Raw genomic sequence first — 13,086 nt, forward strand, 5'->3', positions numbered from 1 at the left:
TTCTTGTAGATTTCAGCTCATCAGTGACAAGTGTGCTTTCACCATTTAAAGAACCAGAGGTTTTCCTTTTAAAAACATTGAGTGCCTCAAAGTGGAACAGAGCACAAGACATCTGACATTCTCTCTGTTGTATTTTCAGAGAATAGCAGCTATAAAGCAGGCCCTGAATGCACACAACATCAGTTTCTTTCTGAGGGGAGGATACTGGGTCTTAGTGACTTTAGCTGACTCCGGTTCAGGTAAATATTTAAAAGAAGCTATCAACAGACCAACTTTTGGATGCCTGTTTGAGTTCTAATAATTTAAGGAGAAAATCTTCATGTCAATATATATGTGTATGTATAACACATGTATATACTTACTTGGTACTTGTTACATATAAATAAACACACATATATATATGAGTTTGTGTGTATATATATATGTTAATATATACATACGCATACACGTATATATGTATACATTTTCATTTGGTCATTGTTAACGACCAAATTTTTTTTATGTTTCCATTTTTTCCTACCTCGTCATTTGTATCACAAGCTTTTTCCTTTTTCTGTGTAACCACAACATAAAGTAAATACCGCTATTGTACAAAATAGTGCCCTGAAGGAAGAGCCAACCAGGCTTCAAAAAACTCATCTGGTGATCTAAAGGCATTTTAGGCTGCACTGGCTGCTAAGAAAGCAGAGCTTCTTTGCCTTTATATCAGCCATTAACTCTGCTGCTGTAACTACACGGGTCTAACACAGGCTTGCTGCATCTCTGCCATGTATCTCTGATCTTTGAATCAACTAATGGGAAGATTGCTGTAAAGGCTCCACATTGCTAATCCTGTCCTGAGATAAATTATGTTTTTTCTCTGTTTAAAACAAATGGAAATGGGGCGGGGGCAGGAGGAGTTGTGTGCCTTTCCTGCTTCCCTGGATTCACTGTTGATGGAAACTGGCTGAAGAGAGTATGTGTGCATACATGTTTGCATTTTGAACAGAGAGATGTTAAAATGATGTTTTAACCAGAAAGTTCAGCTTTTACTTGAATCTTTTGTTAGAATGTCCTGTAATTTTTGTTTGTGTATTATCTTGCATAATATATCCTTCTTTATTAATTTCAGTGTGTTGTGGGAGAACAGCTTTAGCCAGCCACAATCAATTTATGTAAATGCTGGTGTGATGTTTTTTCTGTCAGCTCTCTGTAGAAGACAAAGCTCTTTTATCTAATTGCTAATGTAGAATTGTGCTACAGTCCCACTGTGGTACCTTGTCTTGTGTAAAGGGCTGACATTCGTTTGCCAGCACAAAAGGGATTGAAAGAAGCCCATGTTCATTCCAGCCGTTACCAGTATATGACCTTGATGAGTTCATTTGTTGTTCAGAGCCTTAGTTTCTCCATCTGTGAAATTAATACAGCTCTGCTTTTGCAAAGCTTGTACTTAGGGTGTGTGATAATTTACTATGATAACTTCAGATTCCCATAAAAAAACCCAAACAACCACTGAGTATGCAAATAATTGAATCATCAGGATCTTGAGTTTTCCTGTTTGTTGCTTTCTTTTTTTAAAATGGGTCCTCTGTCCTTCAGAAACAAGTTACCAATTAATTCTGTGGTTTTGCCTTTCTGAAGAAGCCACAGATATAGTGAAAAGAAGAGGTTGCAAAAATAACAACCAATGTTTTTGACCTGACAGTTAAATAGAAAAGAAGGCTCAAGAATGTGAATGATGTGGAAGGTAACATGCAAAACTGTTCTTTTATTTTGTGTTTCAGACTCTCAGAGGATTGGAGGAGGCAGTGGCTACTGGGCTATTGTGGTTCTCTTTGTTATTTGTCTAGTCGCAGTCGGGGCTTTCATCCTCTACAAGTTCAAAAGGCAAGTGAACCTTAACCAATATATGCATTTTAAGAATTAGATTTATCCATAGATTAGCAAGACAGAGTATGTTATTTGAAAAGAAGATTTCTTGAAGAATTGCAAGAAGTATACCACTTTGAAAATCATGTTTTTCTGAACTTTACAGACATCAAGGTACTACACTGATGCTTGTTTCACTTGCTGTGTCCCAAGATAAATATCGATATGGAAACTATGGAGAGTTTGTTCATTTTGTCTAAATAATACCATCAAGAATCAACTGAACTAAAATATTATTCCTGATTAATTCCCTTCTCATTACTTGTAACAGCTATGAATAAGCTAAAACGATTGGGACAGGGAGTGCATCTGCAATGCTGATTTGCTTAAAATGTAGTTTTATCAAAGCATGTAATGCTCTGGGGCTTCTCTTTGCACACATTACATTTTAATTGCTGAGGCAATGCTATGGAGAATGACTGACAGAAAGAGATTAGTGTTAATTTGGCACTAGAGGGTGTGGAGGGAAGAAATATTTCTGCAAGCAGCCTTTATGTGGAGCATATTCTCAAAACTGAGCCATGCCAGCCTTGGACAGTCCAATATATCTTTAATCTGTAATTGGTTTTAATCCGAGCTGCTGTGCAATTTAAATAATTTGTTCTTGTTCATGGGACAGTATCATTGTCTATCCTACTGGTATTCTGTATCTCTGGGGCATTCAGAAGCTGTTGGGTTTGAGTATACTGGAAACAGGCCTTCATCATCATCATCAGCTTCTGTTGTCCTTCCTCAGAGAGGATTCATACTGATTTGCCTCATTTTTTAATGGGTGATTTTTATTTAAAATAAATATAAATTTATAGAACTAGGAGCAACCTTAAGTTTGTGACAGCAGTAAATGTAGCTAGCATTAAGTAAGGGTTTGTTTAGCTAAAGTATTTTTATGTCAATAGAGAAAAGCCCCTTTTTTCTCAAGCATCTAAATTTTTTAGAGTCCGTAGTGACTGATTGCTTTAAAGGACAAAGCACAGATTACTATATCAGACTGTCTACAATGGAATAAAAATCCATTTTTCTATTTTAGGTGCCTGAAGAGAGGAAAGACATAAAAATGGTTGATGTGATGTAATTATATTATTTTAATAGCAATACAATGGAGGATTTTCTATTTGTGTTTGGATCATAGAACTTCCTTGTGATATCTTTTAAAAGCTATCTGATTTATATATTTTATTAGCTCTTAAATGAGAGCAATTAAATAACAGACACAATTACCGCATGGTAGAAGAAGTATAAAATATTCAGGAAAGGAATAAAAACAGTCTTCCTTGAGTTCTTTCTAAAATGCCCAATGAACCATCACTTTTATTAAGGAGGAAAATATAGTACAATTTCCAAATTGTGAGCTTTAATGTCTCTCACACTTCGGTATGTAATTTGTGAAAATCATTTGCATTTACATTTTTGGGGGGTAATTTAGATGCAAGTGAGGACTATTATTAGATATATTCAAAAGTTTGTGGGTAGCCTAAAAACTGCTGTTGGCATTGATGAATGAACATGCAGTAGTATTCAATTTTAGTCTGTATCTTATCTGTTTCTGAGATATTTGAAAGAATTATTTTTAAATATTCCTGCTAAGCTTTTCAAAAATGGCAATTTTTTGGTTGCATCCTTCATTTGAAATTTCTTCTTCAAAGAATATTGAGCACCTAATCAGTGAGTGCTACGTTTCAAAAATCACTTTTTCCCCATGGGCTCCCTGTGAACTCCTGTCCCACCCGAATCTTTAATCCCTTTTGAAAAGTCTTTCCTTTGTTTATGGAGATGGTTGGTGCATTGCTGGATCCTCATGGAGTACTTGTTGGGAGTACAGTCCCTTTAAAGTCAGTACAGTGAGTACATAAGTTTACAAACTGGTCCACAGGGACTGAGGCTATGAAATGAGTGTGCTTTATAGATATAAAAGTTGCAAGTTATAATGCACAAAGGCAGCTTCTCAATATTATATGGCTGGGTATTAAAAATTAATTTGCTGAAAGAATGCCATAGGCAACAAAAAATGTTCAATTCTAGGTGATAATTTCAGAATTACTGTGGCCTACGGTAACTCAGATAACTTGGGGAAATAAAAATACGATTTAATTCCACAGAGGAAATTACAGATTTGTAAAGTGTTGAAATGATAATACTGTCCATAATTATGATGTATGATTTAAAAAACTAAGGAGGAGATGGAAGACATTTGGTGGTGCTTTCCCTTCATTCATCTAGATTAATAGAAGGGCTAAAACTCCTTTTTCCCTACATCAGTGAAATTTTTATTGATCCTAGTTTTATCACTACACTGGTGGGGTCTACAGGACCTGCAGCTGGCATTGGAGCACATGCAAAGCAGGTGGTTTGCAAGAGATTGTATGACCATGTCTTGGGCTGCTGTCTCTCTCTTTCTCTCTCTTTGCTGGCTCAAAGTTAAGTTTGATACCTGCAAAGATGCAAGATGGAAAAACTGGCTTGCAAAATAAGAGTGTGACTGGTTTGGCAGGGAGGTTGCAGCTTCATACGATGGAGCATGTCTATCCATTTGCAATGACAGAGTTCATGACTTGTGATGAAAAAGGGAGAGAAAACAGCAGGCTTTTGTGTAGACCTACAGCTTTGATAGAAAATGCGAAATATGCCCAAACCGCCCCAAGGTTTCTAAATGCTGAGGCTCCTTGTCCCCAAGCATGATCACCTGCCCAAATTATTCCTGAAGTTCATGTCATAAGAACTTGGGTCTTAATTCACACTAATTTTTGTCATACTGAGCTGGGAAATGAAAGATGGTGTTGACAAGACATCAGAGACTAATCCAACACCTCGTTTTTTACTAATCTTTCATAAGTAATGAAACTTGCTGCTCCTGTTTAAAAAAAAATTTATCATTTTTTGAAAACTGCAATATTCAGTACTAAAAATTGGTGTCCCTGACAAGAAGTAAATCTAACAAAATTAGTTTGGGTGAGAGCAGTGATCTAAAAATAACAATCCTGCATAAGTCTGATGATTCATATGCAGAAAAAGGAAAGAGTATTTCATCTAATTAGGTAGGGGGGTAGGGGAAAAGCAGAGGCAGATTCATATAGAGGTAGTGGGATTTTGGCTGATTAGTTACATGCGTAGTACAAACCAATGCCTTCTCCTTGCTCCTCAAGGGATGCCCATTAAATAGAAAAGATGTAAATTTTATAATTTCCCACTGCTCTAATCAAGTCTAAAATTTTATAATCTGCTGGATAACCAGAGCTGTCATGGCTGTCTAGGTAATGATTAGGTGACTGTAGGTCACATCTGTTCTGATATGCCCTAATCCCAAATACTTAAGCATTGACTAGGAAGTCTGTTTCCCTCTGTTTTCACATGCTGTAAAATTGCAAGCATTTATCATTTCATGTCTTCATTCATGGACCTCACCCACCCCCCACCCCCCCTTTATCTGATGGTTGCTTTGTGCAAAACAGGTGCTGGAGTCCCCAGAGCTCATGAAGTGATTCCTGGCAATCCCGAGCGTGGTTTGTTGCTTTAGATAAAGGAAAAAAATAAAAAAAGCCAAAATGTTTTGAGAAACACAGGGGTTTGATCCTTTGTTATCAGAGTAGATAAGGACTTCGGATGAGGGCTACTTTTACTCTGTAAATGGCAAGTAAATTTTAAATGATAAATGTGATTGATTTTTAAAAACTAATTGTAATGGTGTCTGACAAATGAGCTGTTTGATTTATCTGAGCTATTGGTTTAGATAGTTTAGGGGAGGAATTTTGAGCATGGCAGCAAGGAGCAAGGGCTCATTCCTTGCTGGTGAACCAGTCTGTGCAGGATGGGGCAGTGCTGTCAGCAGACGGGGGTGGTGGGCAAGCCACGAGTAAAGAGCCTTTGCTCTGCTCTGCTCTCACTTCCTGAGTATGGAAATCACCAAGTGGGTGCCTCGTGCAAACAACATGTTGCAATACTCACTAGTATGCTCCAGTTGTTTAAGCATCCAGGTAAAATGGACTGCAGCTGCTTCTTTTGCCCACAACAATATGAAGCAGCTGGAAAATATTTTTGAAAAATCCAGGGCTATTTCTTAATGCGAGTCTGGGATCTGCATGTATTTTTTCTATACCATACCATCTTTACTTTGGTTCAGTACAAACACACTTCTTCCGTTCCCTTTGAAACAGTGTTTGTATTTTTTTGTGGTTTTCAAGCTTCCATCCAGAAAAGGTTTCTTCATCCTCTCAAAAACAGCTTTATGGTGTGGGGTCCTGGGCAACAGTATAGAGAAGGGAAATAGCACTGTCTGCACCAGGCAAAGTGGAGGAAAGGAAAATTATATTTTAGCCACATCAAAGCTGCTATGTAATCATCATGTTACTAGAGGAAGATCTGAAATCATCCTTTTCTTATTTTTCATTTCTGCATAACAGCAGGATATTAGAGTAGCCAAACCAGAGCAAATAGTTGTCTTTTGTACTTATGTATTTTACCTGATTAATTGCAGCAAATTCTATTCTCTGAAAGAGTATGAAAATCTTCATCTTTTAATTTGTATGAAAACTACTACTGATGTACTGAAAGCTGCATACATTGTTTTCACGAATCAGTGTGAATCCTCTTCGTCCAGATTTATACAATTTTGTATGTATTCCTTTTCTGCCTGCTACTATCAAGTACCAATTTTGGTAAATGAACCCCCTCCTGGGTCATTTCCACAATCTGGAGAGGAACTGTGTTATCTTTCTGCCTCATTGACTTACTATCTCATTTTTGGTCTCTGAAGAAAAGCTATCTCTTTTTCCCACCTTGCTTATACTGCTTTTATGTTCCATGAGAGCAAGCGTAGTCCCAATCCATGCCTTTTAGTGATAAAAAAACAACCACTAATTTATTGTTCCATAATATTTTATAAAAACTTCCTCAGAAATCAAAGTAATAGCATGCAGAAAAGATTTCTGAAATGAAAGAGGCAAGTATATCAGGAGTGCCTTAAAGCACAAAGTCAGTCATCTGAACATTAATCCAAATACAATAAAGTCAACACCACAATAAAGTATTCTATTTAATGGATTATTATTGTTGTTATTTTTATTTAAGTTCCAAGACAATGCTACATTATTCCATATTCTTTGCAATGTAAATATGTTCTTTTTTTTATACTGAACAGAATTTTAATCAAGCCTCTGGAAAATGAATGAAGTTGCATAAAGGAGAATGAATACTTTTTTCCATAAAGAAGGAATTGAAAGCCAAATAAACTAGAGATTAAATGAGTAGGAATCAATATCTCATCCCCCCCCTGCTGTTCCTTCCTGCTGAACATTTTTAAGTGCAAACAGTTTGGGGTATGAACTGATTAGAATTTGTGAATATAGGAAGGGAAAAAGAAGTACTTTCTGGAATATCTTCTAAAAGGTGTGGGGCCTGTAGATCTTGGTGAAAACCATGTGCTGTGATGTTCTTTAGCAGTGCTGTGCAGAATTACTTCTCTAGCTCCTATTTTTATGGTCCTCAAAGCAGGCATAATATTTCTTCTTTTTCATGATTGAAATAAAATGCTACAGGAAAAACAAAAGAAACTAAAAATATAAACCATGGAGTGCTGCTCAGCAGAGGTAATTGTCTCCAGTGATGGATGTGAAGCACATGCATTTTGCAGATGAAGAGTAAACCCCCCAAAGAAACTATTGCATAATCTTCTTGTCTGTTTTCTAAATGTGCTTTCAATTTTCATGTTGCTGATACAAATCTCTTGGGTCAAATTTTGTGTCTTGTCATGTTTTCACAGTAGTCTTTTATGCAGACCCAAGCATTTCAGCTCTGCCTGCTTCAAACACTTACATTGGACCCAACATTAACTCTTTCCTGAAGAAGAGCAAAGCACATCGGGGTACACTAGAGTTTTGCTCTGTATAAATAGGTGTAGCAGCCTCCTTTCTGCATTTTACAGCAGTGAGAAGCACTGGAAAATTGTCAGAATCAGGCCCATCTTTAGTGAGGATCCAGTATCCACATCCTATGTCATCCCACAGTGTGGCTGAGTCTTGTAAACAGAACATCCGGCACATGTGTTAAAAATGCCTCTTGAAAAGGCTTGGACCATCCTTTTCTTCAGGGTGGTTGAGTGAGTTCCTTGTAAAACTGAACCAATATGAAACACAGAGAGATCTCTGTAGTGTGTAAAAGGTCTAATGCCTACAGTACATGTCTCCTCAAGACTTGTGATATTCTCCTTCCCCCAGTCCACAATGTTACAGTCTTTCCCATGTAAGTGTGAGGAGCAAAGGAAAGCACGCAAGTACGGAGTACCTCTGCTTTATACCTTCCCCAAAGGATCTGTACTTAGTAGGATTGGGGCCAATAAGCCAAGTGAGAAATAACAGCTCACACCTTTTCTCATTTTATTCTTAAACCATAAGGAAATGCTCCTAGCCACGATATATTTAATGGTTATTTGTGAACTTGAGAGGTTTCCTCATTCTTCCTGAATATGTTTACTAGTATGTGTTGTGCTCATGGTTATCTCTAACTAGTAAGTTGTGCAGGGGCCATGAGTTGAAGCCTCAGGATTAACACCAAAGGACACACTTTGTTGACCTGGTTTCATACAGGTCCCAGCAGCAGTCACACTAGCATCTCTTCTCCTTTTACTTAACTGCAGAGGTGTGATGTGCCGTATGGGTTTGAGATGTTTAACATTTTTATTATGTCAAAATTGTTTTGATAATGCCATTGATACTACTACAGCCTGTCAGAAATAAGGGAACCTTCTGAGAAGGTTATTATAATTTTTGTAGAAACATATGTGCTAATTCTGTAGATGTGTTACAGAGACATTCTTCTGGGTTTTGTCTCCCTTAGGCATTTGATGGTGGGCTGAAAGTGAGCAGTTTGACAGGTTTCATGCAGGTCTGATTGAGAGAATACTGTTTTCCACATGACCAGTTTCATTACCAGACACATTAGAAGCAGTTATGGGCCCTAGAGAAAAAAAAAACAAAATTAATTATCTAATGTATTTCTTTTGGTAATGAGGAATGTCCTTTCTTTCAAAATGGCTTTTTTTATCCATGTAATGAAAGGAGAGTGATGCAGGGCTTGGCTTTATGTGTATGTTTTTGTTGGAAGAGCGCTCAGACAGCATTGTGTCATCAGACTTTCTTTCCATCCTTGTCCTTTCCATTTGGCTTTGTACTGCTTATAAATAATGGGATAAAATACCTAACTTTTAGAGATATAATTTAGTGTGTGTGTGTATACATATGCCTATACAGATATGTGTGTTTGTGTAGATATATAGGACTCAATTTATCTTTTGGATAGTTCAGATTAAAGGGAGATTATCTTCAGTCATCTTTCATTTCTTAGTAATTTCCATTTATCCTTATTACTTTGATGCAATGAATTTGCTTTTCAGAATAGTTTGCTACAGTAACTTTTTTATCTCAAACCAAAATGGTGCCCCTTGCGAAAGATAGCTTCTTGTGAAATGACATTTAAAACAGATCATCTTCAAAAGCCTTGAGAAAACAGAGTAATCTGTGTATTTATCCAGCTTTCAAACTGCTGCTGTAATGTGGAGCAGGAGATGGTTGCTTTTAGAGAGATGCCTAATAATTAGTGTCACTTTTTCTATTTTCTCACTATCTAAAGGGGCTCAGCAGAAACCACAGCTGTTCAACCCTGTATTCTCTTTTCTTCTTGTTGTCTGCCCATTGCAATAATCTGGGTTTAAGCACAGCCTTTGACAGCCATGATCTGCTGTCATGCTGATCAAGCTGTCAAGCAGCTTCTGGCACTGTAGGAAATGGAGCCTAGAGCCTGCAGCTCCCTGATCTGAAGTGTCTGCTTGGTGCTTGGGAAAGGATGTCCTTATGTGCCTAGGCAGACTGCAGGTGAACACAGCTACAGTGCAAAGGGTATGGCTCTTGAGAAATGTTTAAACCATAAAATCTGCTGCAAAGTGAGCAGTCCCTGATTTTTCCCTTTGAGTTTACAAGGTCTAATTTAAATTAATCTAGTTAAGAGCCTGTATCAATATTAAGTGTTAAGCCTCCCAGTCTCAGCCATGGTGCTAATTGTTTATTAGAGGCATTTAATAAGGTGCTTTTTGTTTCTCTAGATTCCAGTCAAAGTGAGTGAATTATTGTCTCTTGTAGAGAGGTCTTCTAATTCATCTGTTCCAGTTCAGACTTTATACTCTGTCTCCTTCAGTGCTGCCTGCTTAACTTAACCAACCTCCCCTGTCCTGTGCCCTTATGAATGCCTGTTTACCTTCTTACTCCTTGTCCCTTGGTCCTGGCCTCTTGGCTCTGCTCCTTTCCATTCCCTGTCTCCTAGACTTCTGACTTTTTCTCCTTGACTCTGACTGACTGTGAGTGCCATCTGATGCCATCACACTTCAATGTCAGCCCGTCTCCTCAGGGAGACACGATGATGATTGCAACCAAACTTAATGTATGTGAAAACACCTGGGACCAAGAATGAACACCCACTGGGCCCTTTTATTGCTCGAATTCTTAAAATAGTTTTTCTCTGGCTTTAGTAATTTTTTTCAACATTGTCCATTGCCTGTCAATCCTAGAAACTGATGCTTAAATATTATCTTAGTATGAACATCATGATAAGGCAGTTACATAAAACTGAGAACAAAGAGTTGGTAAATTTAGGTTGTGATCACAAAATTAAGGAAGAATGGCATTGGTGATGATTTTTTATTCTGGAATGACTTTGCTCTGCTGGAGCTCTGCTCTGATGCCAGTGTGTGTGTGGCACAAAAGAACTCCATCCCAAAATTTTTTCTTCTTGTCCCATTTAGGAAACTGCCAGGCAGAAATGTCTACGCACAGATGCACAATGAAAAAGAGCAGGAGATGACAAGCCCTGTTAATCACAGTGAGGACACCCAGAACATCATCCAGGGTGAGGAGTTTATTGATGATGATCTGGACTCTCAAACACTAGGTAACGCAAGAGGTAACTTTGCTTTTAGTTTATCAATTTTCATAAGAAGTTGATTTTTAATTGATGTTTGTTTTCATTTTAGTTCTTTTTCATTTTCTGTTCAGTCTCGAAAAGATGTTACAAATGGTAACACCACTAACAAGGGGTTACCTCAATCACCTTCTTTTGGCTTGCTTGAGATACAGCCTAATGTATGGATGATGTGCTATATAGAGTATGAGTACAGAGATGGTAGTTTAATGTCAGGAGACTGACTTGGACAATTTTAGAGATAAATTATATTTGGTAGAATGGGATATAATCTGCAACAGTCAAATTCACTCAATAATCCCCTCAATTAGTGGAAAATTGAGTTTAGGCCGGAAGGATTTGTGGAGTCAATGCTTCTGTGATTTCAGATGGATTGTATGGAGATCCATTGCTTTATTTGCCTTCATATTCCGATGGCGTTTAAAGTTTTTGTGATCAGAAACATTAAATTTATTCCTGTATAAAAAGTATCATAAGTCTTCCTTAATTTAGATGTTGATTTTCTACTATTCATAAGGCAGTTATAAAGAACCCATGAGGGAAATTTCTGTGAGTATCTCTCAGTGCAAATTATTTCAGTGTCAGGTGGAAGTGTATATCCTAGCACCCTGTGGTTAGTTTTAATGCAACATGGAGTGCTGATCTATAATACATTGTCTTCAGGCTGCTTTCAGGTCACAGTCTGAAAAGTGTAGGACAATGTAAAAAACACCCAGTTCCATTTTGGCACATTTTGTGAAAATAAATCAGATGATCCAAAGCCTTTGGGATTTGTAGCAGTAGATTGATGGTGTGAAAGGCAACTGTAATATCTTCATGAACCCCAAGGAAGAAGATGTGTTTTAGCTGCACTCAAGGTACCCTGGGGAAGACAGAACCTGGTCAGAGGAGAGATTTCTTTTTCTTGGGCTTCTTTCACCCTTTTGTTTGTTGTCAATGTCTTTATTTCCATTTGCTGAACTGTGTGCTGCTTCTAGGTTCTTGGAGGTGTTAGCTTTGAACGCAAGGGAAGAATCCAGCCTCTTGCTTTGCTTTGTGTATTTCTATCTCTTCTTTGACAACTTTGTTTATGAGTATCACTGTGTTTTCATTCTGATTTTGCAAGACAACTGTTACTGCCCTCCTGACTTTACCGGAGTTAGTTCCAAAAACAAACCTGGAAAAACAAAATCTGTGTTAAAATTGTTTGGTCAGCTCATCTCCAGGGTCTTTAGAGGACAAGCTGAATGCTAACAAAGTCCTTGCAGACATGCCTATTAAAGTGGAGCATTCAAACACCTCTAGTAAGGTACAAAAGCATAACTTCTTTTAATGGTAGAAAATCCCTTATGGTTTGTTTAAAAGAAGGCAGCTTGGGAAGCTCTAATAAAGAAATACTGCCCTGATTTGTAACATATTTAGAATTAATCTCTGCTTGCCCTGCACTCTTTACTCAGAGAAAAAAAAATCTTCCATATGAGCAGAGAATTATTTTAGGGTTAAAGAGTACAAGATCATGATGTTTTGATGTCACAAGACAGCAAATGTGATCTCAAGGTTATTTGTGCTTCTGCCAGCTTGTGTGCAGCAGCAGACTTTCCAGGAGAGCGTAAAAAGCTCGAATTTGTGGATCATAATCATCCATATTTGTCAGCTACAGTACAGCTTTTAGACAGAAGATGTTATTTAATACATAAAACTACACTCCTGCTCACTCTACTGTTTTGTTATTTGCAATACTTTCCACTAGCTCCGGTATTGCTCAGTACTGCCAAGAAAATATTCCTGTTAATGATACTCTATTTTATCTGGCTTAGACTATAAAACATGTTATAATCCCTGCTTTATATTAAATTCTGGTTTACGACATTATTTGCAGAAGGTTCCTATGCCATGGAGTTCCCTTCTAGTTCTGGTGAGCTTTCTCCCTCCCTCTTGGGAGATGTCAGTAGCCGCCTCCGCTCCATGCACAGCAGGGAGATACAGGCCTGGGTTTCTGTTTGTTCTCTCTTCTCATAACTTTTGAATTTCCACAGTACAGTATTTCCAGACTCACCCATCCACTTTTTTTGTTTTCTATATATTTTATGTTGCCTACTTTATCGCAACCCCCACCTTGGGACTCCTCAACACCATTACCTTGCAGTGACTCCTTCTGGGAGAAGTGGCAACTTGAACAGCTACAGAGTTCCCTTATTGCTGATGCCGGTCAGTGTCCAGTCCCAGGTCAGTGGCATGTCG

The 13,086-nt window shown here is 37.8% G+C and overlaps 1 protein-coding gene across 6 annotated transcripts in view; it reads left to right on the forward strand.

Annotated features, from left to right (window-relative positions):
- The window catches only part of SORCS2 (sortilin related VPS10 domain containing receptor 2), a 544,237-nt gene that overhangs the window by 520,369 nt on the left and 10,782 nt on the right, over positions 1-13,086 (forward strand). For 2 of the 6 annotated variants that reach the window (XM_010401953.4, XM_019287167.3), the window contains 4 exons: positions 140-239; positions 1,764-1,866; positions 10,691-10,848; positions 12,992-13,071. In XM_010401953.4, coding sequence (XP_010400255.1) covers positions 140-239; positions 1,764-1,866; positions 10,691-10,848; positions 12,992-13,071 — 441 coding nt within the window. The remainder of the gene's footprint in view (positions 1-139; positions 240-1,763; positions 1,867-10,690; positions 10,849-12,991; positions 13,072-13,086) is intronic. The other 4 variants (XM_039550614.1, XM_039550617.1, XM_039550615.1 and 1 more) reach the window with 4 other exon arrangements.

The sequence above is a fragment of the Corvus cornix genome, chromosome 4 (genome assembly GCF_000738735.6).
Source record: "Corvus cornix cornix isolate S_Up_H32 chromosome 4, ASM73873v5, whole genome shotgun sequence".
In the NCBI taxonomy this organism is placed as follows: Eukaryota; Metazoa; Chordata; class Aves; order Passeriformes; family Corvidae; genus Corvus; species Corvus cornix.